We start from the raw sequence: 14,554 nt of genomic DNA on the forward strand, positions 1-14,554 counted from the left end.
TTTTTAAGGCTTTATCGTCTATAAGATTAGACAAGAAAATACATGTACATGTATATATTTTAACCGGAGTACATCTTACATCAGTTGGTCATAGATCACCCTGTGTTACTACTTCATGTTGTATTGCCTTTTCTGTAATTTTAACAAATCGGCCCTTCGTTGTGATACAGATGCAACAGCTTCTTGATGTTTTACCTACAATCACGATTTGTAGTGTAATTGATTTGTTCTGTTATGTTGTTTTATTTTTCTGATGAGTTATGTACCCGTGTATAGACGGTGGTAAAAATTTCAGTACTAGTATCTTTACAGTTTGTGATTTGGCGACAAAATTGTTGTTCACTGCATTTGTTACATATAATACCATGTTCAAAAAAGGTTTCGACGAAATGTGTTTTGTTGTTATGAAAATTGTATACAATGGATATAGGAAGATGTGGTGTGAGTGCCAATGAGACAACTCTCCATACAAATAACAATTTAAAAAGTAAACCATTATAGGTTAAAGTACGGCCTTCAACACGGAGCCTTAGCTCACACCGAACAACAAGCTATAAAGGGCCCCAAAATTACTAGTGTAAAACCATTCAAACGGGAAAACCAACGGTCTAATCTATATAAACAAAATGGCCTTATTTTAATAAGGTTTATCACTTTTAAGATAAACCAATTTAATGAAAGAGATTTGATTAATATATGTATTTTCCGTAAATGACATTTGTACCATTCCGATCCGCATTTTGCTTGCGGCTTATAAACATCACGTGACTCAGCCACACAATTGAACTAGCCGCTCTAGGAAAGTGAAAGTTTCAAAAAAGACAATCGTCAAGAAATCTTCGACATCCGCAACTTATAGATTTCAAATCAGTTATGAAACCACCAAAGAGGCCTCGTAATGTTCCCAAAAAAGTTTCACAGCAGCCTGCAGGTCCAGCAAAGAAATACAGAAAAGGCAAAGTGCCGTCCACACGAGGAGCACTTTCAAAATCACAGAACACGACAAGAACCGTACAAGTTTCTAGTACAGCGACCGATTCTTCTAATTTGGCAATTGCTAGTGGTCCAGTTATCAGCATTGTATCAGACGCACATCAGGAACCCCCATTCGTTCCTTTCAGGATTCAAGATGAAATGGATACAGAAAGTCCAAATGGTAACGAGGGAGACGCACTGGACAGACCAAGGGGGGCTTGGAAACCTCCCAATCCACAACCTGGCCCCAGCGGGATGAGTCCAGCAAACAACAACCTTGGTATGTTATCTGTCTCGAATCATTTTGTTTCTCACGGGTCGGGTTCTGGGTCTTTAGATACTAGTTTACAACATGTACAAGTGGACCAATCCCCTTCATACATTTCAAGTGTTTTTGATCCCATTTCATCTCACATTCCGGTCAAAATTAAGGAAAAAATATGGAACGGTGAGTTCATTGACCTGAACATTCTTCTTAGATCCACTCGGAGCAAAATTTAGAGGGTGATCTGGTATTAAAAGGGGGGGTTTTATCATTAGTTAACCAAAAGAAAAGTCCAATAACAAGTATTCATGTCTGGACTTCCGCTTTCATGATTTATGGAAGTGTATTGCTCGAAAAATGGCCCAACAAAGGTCTGGAGTTTTTCAAATACATGCAAACAGTCAGAAGGGCAGCCTCGAGAGGTTACACTGGAGGCTGGGTTCATTACGATGAGCAGTTTAGATTACGTAAAGTTTTTTCCCCCTTTTCTTCATGGGGAGTTGTCGATATGGAACTGTGGTTGCTATGTGTATCTACTCCGAACGTTAGTCCTTCTTTTAATACAGGACTTTCAAATGGCAACAACCTTCAATTACATAGTGGGCATTCATCAACAAGTGGGGTATCGAGTCAAAATGTAGGACAACGCCGCGTGTTTACATGCAGATATTTCAATAACAAGGGTACTTGTAGATTTGGCAAGAATTGCAAATTTACGCACAAATGCTCGAAATGTAATGGTAGTCATCCCTATTTAGATTGCAGAAATTAATTCCGCTTTCTTTACCTTGTTTTGTAAATATTATTTTTCCAAGAAATTATATGTAGATTTCTTTCAGTACAATATTGAACTTGTTTTTTAGAAATGGGCGAGTTATCTCTCCTTGTACTGTATTTACTATAGTTTATCATGTTAACTAATTTGTGTTTGTTTTTGTTTTAATTTGCAGGTTACACACATTTGTATTCTCTAGGTAATTCGCCAATAAACGTCGATGAAGTAAAGAAAGCTCTCAAAAACTACCCGTATCAAGAGGTTGCGCGAGACCTGATCCAAGGTCTCGAAACTGGGTTTAAATTAAAATATTCCGGTCCGAGACTTCCTAGGGATATTGATTCTAAAGAGCTGATTGGGGAGAAAGCCACCATAGCTAGGGACAAAATTTTTAAAGAAATTAACCTGGGTAGGGTAGCCGGTCCTTTTTCAGAACCTCCATTCCCCACCTTTCGGGTTTCTCCGATCTCGGTTATCCCTAAAAAATCTAGTTCAGAATTCAGGTTAATTCACAATTTGTCCTTTCCTATAAATCACTCCGTTAATGACTTTATTGACAAGCAGTACTGTTCTGTAAAATACTCAAGTATAGACGACGCTGTCAATATGATTCACAGATTGAAAAAGAACACACTCTTGGCCAAGTGCGACGTAAAATCGGCTTTTCGTTTGCTAAGACTCTCTCCCGGTGATTTTGATCTGATGGGGTTCAAATTTGAGAATCAGTATTTCTTTGATAAATGCCTCCCAATGGGGGCCAGTATTAGCTCGGCGCTATTTGAATCTTTTTCCACCGCCTTGCATTGGGTTGTACAGCAACAGTCAAAAAACGACAATATATTACATTATTTGGACGATTTTCTGTTTGGAGGCGAAGCACAAACTTCACAATGCCATGACACTCTAAAGTGTTTTCAAGATTCTTGTAAAATCTGGGGGGTTCCGTTAGCAGAGGAAAAAACGGTCGAGCCGACGGAAGTGTTGATATTCCTTGGTATAGAATTTGACACCATCAACATGGTAATGCGTCTACCCGAAGACAAACTTATTGAGTTAAAAGCCAGAATTTCTTGTTGTTTAGGTAGATCCAAAATCACCCTTCGGGATTTACAATCTTTGATTGGTATACTAAATTTTGCATGTCAGGTAATTGTTCCGGGTCGAGCGTTCTGTCGTCGTTTGATTGACGCCACTTGCAATTTGCGTAGGCCCCATCACAGAACTAGAATAACTAAGGCTATGAAAGAAGACCTTAATATTTGGTTACTATTTCTATCCAACTATAACGGTACTACCGTAATTCTGGATAAATTCTGGTCATCTAACTCAGATCTCGAATTGTTCACTGACAGTGCAGGTGGGGTCGGAAAAGGTTTTGGTATTTATTTTGAAGGGAAATGGGCCCAGGCGAGTTGGCCCCACGATTGGATAATTTCTGGAATTTTAACCGATATTACCTTTCTAGAATTGTTCCCAGTAGTAGTTGCCTTGAACATTTGGGGAGGCATGTTAAAAAACAAGAAAATTTTATTTCACATAGATAACCAGAGTGTAGTCTCTATAATCAATAAAAAGTCTTCAAAGTCGACAAGCGTTATGTCCCTAATCAGAAAACTTGTATTGGCCTGCCTGGAATGCAACATATTGATTAAAGCTGAACATATCCCAGGTCATTTGAATTCTCTTGCTGACTCCCTCTCTCGTTGTGATTTTCAGAAGTTCCGGAAACTATGCCCCACAGCAGATGCAAACCCACACACGATTCCGGCCCATCTATGGAAAGTTTAAAAGACGAGGCAGACCTATTACTTAAATGTTCAATGGCTTCGAACTCCTGGAAAACTTATAAAACAGCTGTAGAATGTTTTAAAAAGTTTCGCTTTATTTATAACTATCGTGATATCTGGCCGGTACCTATCGACGAAATAGCTCAATTCATAGCATACCTGTCGTACAAAGGTTTCTCTGCGTCGACTGTTTCTACTTACATCTCCGGATTGGCCCACACACACAAGATTAACAATATAACAGACAACACAAAATCATTCATCATCAGCAAAATGATTGAAGGATTGCGTAGGAAAAATCCGCAAAAACTAGATGTTCGAACACCGATATCGTTCGACTTGTTAAAACGTTTAATTCACAGTCTACGCAGCGTTTGCAATTCTCAATATGAAACTTTATTGTTTTCTTCTGCTTTTTCTCTTGCGTATTTTGCCATGCTTCGAGTAAGTGAGTTGGCTATAAACAGTCGTACTGACGAAAGCGGACATGCTTTAAAATGTGAAGATGTCACTTTTGATAAGAGTAATGGCCAAACCGAATTACATGTAAAATTATGCAGCTCAAAAACCGATCAAAAGCACAATTCCATAACTCTGATCATTCAGAGCCATGCCGATTCGAATATCTGTCCTATTAGGCTATTACAATCTTACTTGCAGGTTCGCTTCTCCGGTGTTAATGGATCAAATAAATTATATACACATTTTAATGGTTTGGCCTTAACTAAATACCAATTTTGTTCTCTGCTTCAAAAATGTTTGGGTTTCTGTGAACTACCGTTTCACATTCGTTCTCATTCTTTTCGGATAGGACGAGCAACTGATATGGCAAAAAACGGTGTTAAAGACGACATTATAAAGCAGTGCGGCCGATGGTCTTCCGTTGCATATTTACGCTATATTCGTATCTGAGTCTTTAAATTTTATTACAGCTCACGAAGTGTTTTAATATTATAATACATATTATATACCTCCTTTTAGGTTCAAAAGCTATTTGGTTCGTCGGATCTTCAATTGTATATTGGGCACAGACAAATGCAAAAACGAGACACGGGGGCCCAAACATTGGTCTTCAAAGCAGAGGGGTGTACATACGCTGGTTTGGAAAAAGGGGTATGTTGTGGAATGATTTTAATGCCAAAGTATTACACGCAGTTGAAAAATTTTCTCCTCCCGCCATGATAGTCATTCAGCTTGGTTCCAATGATCTGGTAAAAGTTAAAACCTTGGAACTTATCCAAAATATTGAAAGGGATATTTTGCGTCTACATTTACTTCTACCTAACACTCGCATCGTATGGAGCGAAATGCTAATGCGAAGGTATTGGCACGGTGCTACAGATGGAAAAGCTATTGAAAGATCTCGCAAAAGAGTAAACTCAGCCATTAACAATTATGTCTTGAATGATGGGCACTGTGTTATTCAGCATCCCAATATCCGAGCTCAAGAGTTGAACTTGTATAGATATGACGGAACTCACTTATCCGATATTGGTTATAATATATACTTGAACAACATACAGGGGGGTATTGAAACTTTCCTGTCATCTCCAAAAATTCGCCGTTTCCCGGAGGTCTAATTTGGAATAGCATTTCTTATGGTTTTTAAGAGAAAATAAAGGGGGGGTATTTAATGAGTGCGTATAGACACACTCAAGTGGCAAGATTAAGGGGTCATGATCCGTTCCTGTATTGTACGTCGGATCATATTAGTTTTTTACTTTCCTGCGCTACCGCAGGAAGTTCTGTTGAGACCATCTCATGTATACCATGAGTGGCCGGTTCTGAATTGGTACCAGTTCGAGCTTAACTGTTTTATGATCTAGAAATTGTTAAATTGTTAATCTTTACTCCCCTGAAACCAGGGGGTGATGCGAATAAGACCCGACGTATTTGGGGATCATGGCCCTCGTTCTCTTTAGAATTTAACCTGGAGGAACTTGAGCATCCATTGCTACCAATGGTGCACAGATTTGTCAGTTAAAACAATCATGTCGTCATTCTGTTATCATGTCAGACCTCGTCATTCAAAGTGAACTGTGGCCATTAATTCCACATAAATTGTTTGTTTGTTATGCTTTGCCTTAAACTTGATTCTTTAATTAATAAGGTTTATCACTTTTAAGATAAACCAATTTAATGAAAGAGATTTGATTAATATATGTATTTTCCGTAAATGACATTTGTACCATTCCGATCCGCATTTTGCTTGCGGCTTATAAACATCACGTGACTCAGCCACACAATTGAACTAGCCGCTCTAGGAAAGTGAAAGTTTCAAAACCCACCCACCTCCCCTCACAATCTACCAACAATTACCTGTGTCTGCTGCTGTTTTATTCATTTTTCAGGCTGTTCAGAGAGAAGTTTGAACACATACTACGTTGTTGGACGAAATAAAGATGACTAAACTAAGCCGTTGGAACTGCTTGCCGAACAAACTTTTGAGAACTACGTATTCTAAATTCGAGTGAGTGTTATACAGTTTTACCAGGACAAACAGCCACCAGCAATGGGATTGGAACAATCAGTATGATTTTAGTTTATCCACCTGGAACGCACATAGAACTTTAAATTTTGTTATGAACTTTCAGAGTTTATATCTCAAATAATAGTATAATTGTTCATTATATGGTAATAAAATGTTTTGTCACAGTAAAAGGTTGTTTGGCGGGGTCTGGCAAGATTAAGGGGTCATGATCCGTTCCTGTATTGTACGTCGGATCATATTAGTTTTTTACTTTCCTGCGCTACCGCAGGAAGTTCTGTTGAGACCATCTCATGTATACCATGAGTGGCCGGTTCTGAATTGGTACCAGTTCGAGCTTAACTGTTTTATGATCTAGAAATTGTTAAATTGTTAATCTTTACTCCCCTGAAACCAGGGGGTGATGCGAATAAGACCCGACGTATTTGGGGATCATGGCCCTCGTTCTCTTTAGAATTTAACCTGGAGGAACTTGAGCATCCATTGCTACCAATGGTGCACAGATTTGTCAGTTAAAACAATCATGTCGTCATTCTGTTATCATGTCAGACCTCGTCATTCAAAGTGAACTGTGGCCATTAATTCCACATAAATTGTTTGTTTGTTATGCTTTGCCTTAAACTTGATTCTTTAATTAAGTTATGTGTATATTACACCCGCAACATGTAGGCTTAATTTCTATAGAATTAATTCTCGTGTTATTGGTTAAGTACAGGCACTTACATCAGTTTGACGGCAGTTGTCCCTTGGATATATGTAGAAACGTAAACACATGAATAGAAAGTAATTCAAGAGTATGGACAGTCATAGGATTGCACACAATAAGCGATACATTGTTTTTTCTTTGATACACGTAAAATTATTTACTAGTACACTAACTGAATAGTCAAAATGAACCAAAATGACTCTATGAATCAAGCAAACAACCGAAAACATATGATAGAAACTTTAAAATTTAATATAACAACACAAAAAAATGCAAAAGTTCTGAGCGAGGTTCGAACCCTTTCTTCAAAACCGTCAATTATTAGTAGTTCTGTGCTCTACTGGTGGAGCTACGGCGATTCTTATCATTATTACTCTTATTTAGAAGCTATATTGGTACAATTTATCGATGTTACAATTTTTTCTTTAAAAAGTTGTTTTTTATGTAATAAGGACACACTAAACCAATTTCATTTTTGAAGTAAAAAGTAGTATGAATAACAACAGTCATAAAAAGCATGACTTTTCTTTGGTTTGAAATGTCCTTCTTGGGGGATTCCCTGTTTTTTCCACAGAAAAACATCCGAAAATCCGGATATTGGACTTTCATCCTTTTTTAGGGTTAAATTAACTATTGATCACACATATCATACTATATGTAAATCGAGATATTGATCAAAAAGCATTTTTATTTTTGGTTTTTATAGGAAATTTTACTCTGTTGGCACTTTTTGAAATTGGCCCTTCTGTGAAAAAAATCCTCGGCATATTGGCCCTACCTCTTTTAATTAAAAATTTAAATCGGGAATGGTCCTGTCAAGGACGTCAGTAAAAATCGTGAATGTGTGACCCCAGCTTAACCGAAGAAAGCTACAAGTCAAACTTATATATAAGGATATATATACTTGAAAGGGTATACTCAAAATTTCACCCCTTTACATCTAGAATGGTGAAAGTGACGCCAACAAAATTTAAACTTGACTTGTGTTTTGTGGTTATAAGCATTGCGTACAAGTTTTATAAAATTTGGTTCAGGCAAACTGAAAGTAAGATAACAGAAATCTATTTTGGGATGCATGAACAAAATGATGGACGTACATACAAGTTAGGGACGAACATACTTACAGACAAGGATAAAACTCAATATGGTGGAGGCATAACAATAGTAGTATGAACTCAGGAATAAAAAGTTTATATACACTAGATTTATACAATGTTGATCTGAGGTGTTTATAACCCTGTAACATATTTGAGTTGCTGCTGTGTAATTACCATTTGGGGCAATGCCATTTGAGATTTTTGTTTTAAGCCATTTATTTGATATACTAGTAATCATTGCCTATGTGTTAGGACGACACATTGTTAATTATTGGTCAATCTTAAAGAATCATACTCCCCCAGGAATAAAGTGTGAGGATTAAAAGTTCTGGATCTGCCACTGCATTGTTAAGCACTAAGAAAGTCATTTTGCCAGTACATGGACAAATGTTATTTAATCATTTTAATAATTTCTACAGCACTTGTCTTTAGATTGATCTCGGTCTTGATACACTGAACTGTAATATTCTAAGAAGTAGATGATGACTGTGTTGCTTTTAAATTATACGGTTGCTATGATACTTATTGTCATTAAGACAATGTTTTTCTGATGTAAGTTCGATCCACTTGAGCATGCTTAACGAGTGAAGGTTCTTATATCCACATTAGAATGTTAAACTTTAATATATGAACGGAGTTAAAAGTTTTCAAATGATTTTTGGCATCAACACTTTCAGATCGATGTCAGTTTGACAAAAACAATGCACTTTTCTATAGTATTAAAGCCGGTATTTACCTTTACTCGTCCTTGGCGTGATCATGAGACATAAGCCATATAATTATCGATTATTTAAGTCAGAGATAACTGTATTGTATTTGAAGCTTTACGGACGTCCATCGGTAGTTTTACTGTCGCAAATTTAGTTTACCTGGCGACGCGGAGCGGAGACAGGTAAACGGGTATTTGTGACAGTAAAACTACCGATGGTCGTCCGCAAAGCTTCAAATACAATACAGTTATCTCTATTCTAATGCAAAACAATTTTATTATTCAATTTCAATCATGATTTCAGTGTAAAATCTTCATTAAAGAAAATGTCGCGAAAAGATGTTATCTTCTTTGGTCCCTTCCCTGGGTGACGTCATAGGTATGCTACCGGCGTCAAACATAAACCAGTAGGACAACCGGATGTGCCTTTTCGGCCAAAATGTGATTCGGCGGCGCTCAGTAGTCCTACGCCGAAAATTGGACTATTTTGCGTCGGCCGACGTCAACTGAAAAATGGCGCGCTTTTGTATTTTTTTTAAATTCGTTTGCGGCAAAGTGCGGACGATAAATACTGTCGATTTTAAGCATATCTACATGAGAAAAATATATGAGTTTACATTTTATGTTCATTTTTGATCATTGAAACATAAGGAAATCTTATTTTTTTACATCTAAACATAGAATATCGGATTTTGATTTTCTGCACTATAGGATTAAATGGCTATATCAAAAATGGGAACAAAAAAATACCTATCCTTCGATTTGCTAAAAAATTTTACAACTTATTCTTGCGAGTTTTTGGCATCGAAATTCGTAAAGAACAGAGGTGTCCATGCCAGGGCAAAAAATTGTTCCCATTTTGAAGTAGGGGTCTCAATCTTTTATAGGTTTTTCCTTGCATGGTCGGTAGATTTGAAAATTGGAAGAGTTTCTGTTTTTAAAGTAAATATTTATTCAAATATCATGAAAAGGTGAATCATTAGGTATAAAACCACTTTAAATATAGCAGTTTGTGTCACTGAATTGTAAAATTATAGATTTTTTTCGAAATTGAAGAAGGCGCCATTTTTGGCTATTTTTCCATTACGTCTATTGATATGCTAAAATTATGAGGTGTTTCTAAAAAATCTCCGACTCAATTTTTTTAAAACTGTCATATGCTAAACTTTGGTACAAAATGTATGTGTTTTGAAAAAATTAGGCACTTCTATCGAGTAGAAATGGAGAATGGTCACCTTTACCTTGTATGTCCCCACTATGGGGGCCCTGTTCCTCCCTTTACCTCGTTTCTGAAGAACACGATAGTAATTCATCTCTCGAAAAAATTATCCACTAAAAATGGTTGAAACATATCAAATATATGATAAGACATCAATAAATTTTACTGGATGTGATTTTTTAAGCATAATTGCCGGAATCGAACTCAACCGAAGTTGTGTCAGTATATAGATAAACGTTGTCAATTTCCGGCGCCGAAAATGCCAACGTAAAATGTCATTAAAAGTTGGATTCTTTTCTTCTTTGTAGCAATTTTGTTAATCTTAATGCCAAGGAAGGCATGCAATATGTTGAATCCATACCAACGTTATACCATACTTGGTACCCTAGAGTGTTAGGCTTACACATCATGGGACCCCGACTGATTTGTTGAAATCATGATCGTACTAAAAGTTTACAAAGTAACTTATAAAAAACCAAGATTCATTCCGTGAATATTGCTACCTGCCGCTGAGTTTTTAATGAACATTCAATCTGATTCGGTCATAGAAAAGCTGTTGATATTCCTTTCGTTAATATAATTATCGTTGTGCGTTTTGTTTGGGTTCTTATTTTTAAAAGGGGGCGTTGGCAGGGGCATGCTCCAGTCATGCTTCAATGATTCCCTATATAATCAACCAAATTTTTCCCACGAAAGGGGGTGGGGGGGGGGGGGCGTTTTTTTGCTTCTGTGCCGCTTCAGAATAAAAGAAAATTTGATAAAAAGAAAATTTTTAGGTGCAACATGTGAGTTTTTTGTCTTATTATTGTAGAAATTTTCTGTACATGTCAATATATTCAGCAATTCAAAATGTCGGCTTCCTTAGTTACAGACAAGGAGATAGAGAATTTTACGCGTATTGTCATCCAATCAGAACCATTGTTACAAAATAATTGCATTAAAATTAAGAAATAATTCATGGAAGCCATAGATTTGTTGGAAATTTACACATGGCCTGGGCCGTGATATTCGAATTTTATCCTGAGCGTTATTTCGATTCTAATAGGACAAATACGATCATTAAAAAACTGAAGCGATGATGGGTATACACCGTGTGTGTGGCTGTTCTATTTTACCCACTGTTCGATAAATGTAAAACAAATTTAATAAACCTGCATGAATGATTTCTTAACTAACCGCTAGAAAAAAAATGTGATTCCTTTTGTTACTTCTCAGTAAACCCAACATTTGCAATTTTAAATTTACATTTTTTATCGTAAGCTACCGTCAAATTCACTGTTGACATGTTGTAACCAAGGAGCCGCCATGTTGACTTGCTGAAATCAGTAAATGTGCGAATAATGCAATAGAACAGAAAACAAGCAACATCTACCTCAATAATTTATTTTAATGCAATTGTATCCGAGTTTAGAAGGTAAACGCAATAGAAAAACCTACAGCTTTGACGTTTTCATACGTATGACGTCATGTTTTGAAATGACGTTAATGCGCCAAAATCATTACTGGAATTTCGCGGAATTTTAATTTATTTTGTTTTTGTCCATTTTTCCGTTCTCTAATGTGTAAATTCTTTTTGTTATGCGTCAGAATCAGAATAAATGTTCTGTAGGGTTTTATTCAATTGTAACTGTTAATACAACGAAATCCACAACCGTTTACACATAGGTAACGATACATGTGGATTTACGTGGGAGGCATATTTAAACAGCCATTTGTGTACATCTTGGAGTCTGCGCTAAGTATAGATATATCGAGAATTTTATCACGGTGTTGTTTACAAAGCGAAAGAAGCACGTCATATTAGAATTAATATTCTATCACCTGTGTTTTGTTAAAAAATTTGTTAAACCATTATCACTTGTCAATTATCCGACAACTTGGTCAAATATCAACTTGTTCTTGCATACCGGACTCTTTCGATACACTCGGGCTTTTACTTATTCAATAATAAACATTAATTTGTAAATATCGTACATAGTAAAAAATAGTGCGGGAAAATGTTCATTCATGAAATATTCATTCATGAAATATTCATTCATGAATCGTTGTCTCGCGTATATTTCTTTTGATTTTCCCTTCAACCAATGACCGATCCGCAAAGCAGTGTTTGTGATACCTATTTTCAAAATGAAGTGAAATTCATATTGTCGGTGAACATTCAATCCCTTTTTTATTCAAGCTGTTATCTTTTCAAAAGAGTATCAACTCAAAATATCCAATAATCAGAATTCGAACACTATAGTGCCTAACAAGATTTTGTGAGGGAATTCGATGTTTGCTATACCACTGTTTATTTCAACGCACTTGATGAGAAAACTTCTGTACGAATCGAAATGAAAATTTTTGCAGTGTTTTGATAAATGATTTTACTTTGTAGTAACGTATTGTTTTGGAAACATGTTATGTTTTAAAAGGACAAATTTTCTGTATAAAGTCAAAAATTATGTGGACTTTTGAAGCCCAAACTTTTTGAATATCTTACCCTTTCTCCCTACCCAGCTTACCCCTATTACTTATTATAATGTGGACCAGTCATTGTTATTGAATATAAAGCAATTTGATTGGGTTAAGTTATTATTAGTTTACCTTCAAACTGTTTATACTTTTCATACATGACTATTTATTAAATCAGAACGTGCATGAATGTTACAATAACTAAAATGACCTTTAAACTGGACACTGGATGAGTCCATGTTATATTTTATCAATGAAAGTATAGGTATGAAAGGTAAGAATTGCCAATTCTCCTATTTTCACAAAATTTTCCAAATACACAGTAGATAGATTATTTTTTTAATAGTCAATTGCGGAGAAAAACAGAAAAAGTTTACAAATAAGACGTTTTATTCCAATCAACAAGTCATGTTTCGGAGAGAAATGTCAAAATACACTTTACACACGGCTACGCCAGGTAAAATAATTATTTATCTTACAAAAAAAAACCAACATTTTTCAGTCTTATAGGAACATGCTAATTACAATTAATCCCAAACTAAGGTAGTCGTTAAATAAAGTCATAATATGTCCGATCTACCTATTTTGGGAGCAAAAAAAGTCAATATGATCGTTTTAAGGTCAATTTCGTCTACCTCACAAAATCTTGTTAGTCACTATAGTACTACATTATCTTGGAGCAGAACATTGCGATAGTCTGTCTCACCCAAAGTTTAGGCCAATGTCTATGGAAAGAAACTGGTGGGACAAATTTTGTGCATTTTACTTCAATAATGATCAAAGATGCTTAAATTTGACAAGAATTTGCCATTTGAATAAATTCAATTTTGTAAGAAATCATCTCTATGAATAAACTTCTTGTTTGGCTGACTTGGCTTGATAAGCTAGTTTTTGCTCTTATTACTATAAAATTGAGAATGGAAATATAGCTTACTAAGTAAAGAGATAATAATATAAGCAAGATTTTATTAACTGACCTTCATTTTCTTTTTTCATATGTTTTTTTCGTACAGAATTTTCTTTGCAATGCATTTTCTATTGCTATTTTTGTGCTTTTGTTCATCCATATAGTAGGCTATCAATAGTTTGTCAGATCTTTCAGAATTTTCCAAGACGTTTAGCTTTAAACGCAATAAAGAAGATCTTTGTTTGTTGTTTCACTTTCCAATGTGTAAATTTTTACTATGCACATGACCCTGACACATATTTTGTTATAAACGTTACATGACGTATGTTGAAAAAAGAAAACAATGTCACCGTCAATTAGTGTAGGGGATCAAAAGGGGCTTTATAGTTACTTTAAAATACAAGTATCGTATGGAATTGTGAAAATCCACAACTTTTAATCAAAATTTCAATCATGTCTTTAATAAAATCAGTATTTTAGAGTACTTTGAAACAGGTACAATGAAAAGAAGCTAAACTTTACTGTTTTGAAGTAGAAACGTAGCTAAAACCAGATAAAAATTGACATGGCTCCCAGATAGCAATACTTTGTTGGGCCAACATTGGTGATTGGTTGGCACAGTTGGTAAATAGTTGGCGTTGGCAGCACAACAAGAAACCGACGTTGGCCCAACAAAACTCGGCCAACAGTTATTTCGACACTATTGGCCCCTTGTTGGCCCAACAAAACTCAGCCAACAGTTATTTTGACACTATTGGCCCCTTGTTGGCCCAACGACTTTCCACCAACTGTCATTTTGGTGTTATTGGCCCAATGTTGGTCCAACATCTTCTTACCAACTGTTATTTTTAAAGTAGCTTGCCCAACGATATTTGACTTACGTTATCCATTGGTTCAGTGTAAGATCTTCTGACTGAAACTACTTAACCAATTTTATTCGAACTTTATTTGAATGATTCTATGTTATCGTAGAGAATATAGATTGTGTTTGAAGGGCATTGAGGACTTAGTAAAAAATCAAATAATAAAGTCTTCCCAAATAGGAACCGTCTGTGCCAAGAGCTAGAAAATTCTTAGTATTTTGAATAATTCAAAAGTTTTTAAAACAGTATACAGTATTTATAAAAAAAACAACAACATATCATTGATATTTCATGACAATATTGAAATAT

At 35.7% G+C, this 14,554-nt stretch overlaps 2 protein-coding genes across 2 annotated transcripts in view; one reads left to right on the forward strand and one right to left on the reverse strand.

Moving 5' to 3' along the window:
• Nucleotides 1-14,554, reverse strand: part of LOC139488233 (uncharacterized) — a 126,179-nt gene that overhangs the window by 81,652 nt on the left and 29,973 nt on the right. The window lies entirely within an intron of this gene.
• On the forward strand, nt 874-6,883 carry LOC139489339 (uncharacterized). The gene is made up of 2 exons (XM_071275647.1): nt 874-1,255; nt 4,784-6,883. Exons 1-2 carry the CDS (start codon nt 874-876, stop codon nt 5,380-5,382), a joined length of 981 nt encoding a protein of 326 aa, XP_071131748.1. The 3' UTR covers nt 5,383-6,883.

Source organism: Mytilus edulis, chromosome 9, assembly GCF_963676685.1.
Source record: "Mytilus edulis chromosome 9, xbMytEdul2.2, whole genome shotgun sequence".
In the NCBI taxonomy this organism is placed as follows: Eukaryota; Metazoa; Mollusca; class Bivalvia; order Mytilida; family Mytilidae; genus Mytilus; species Mytilus edulis.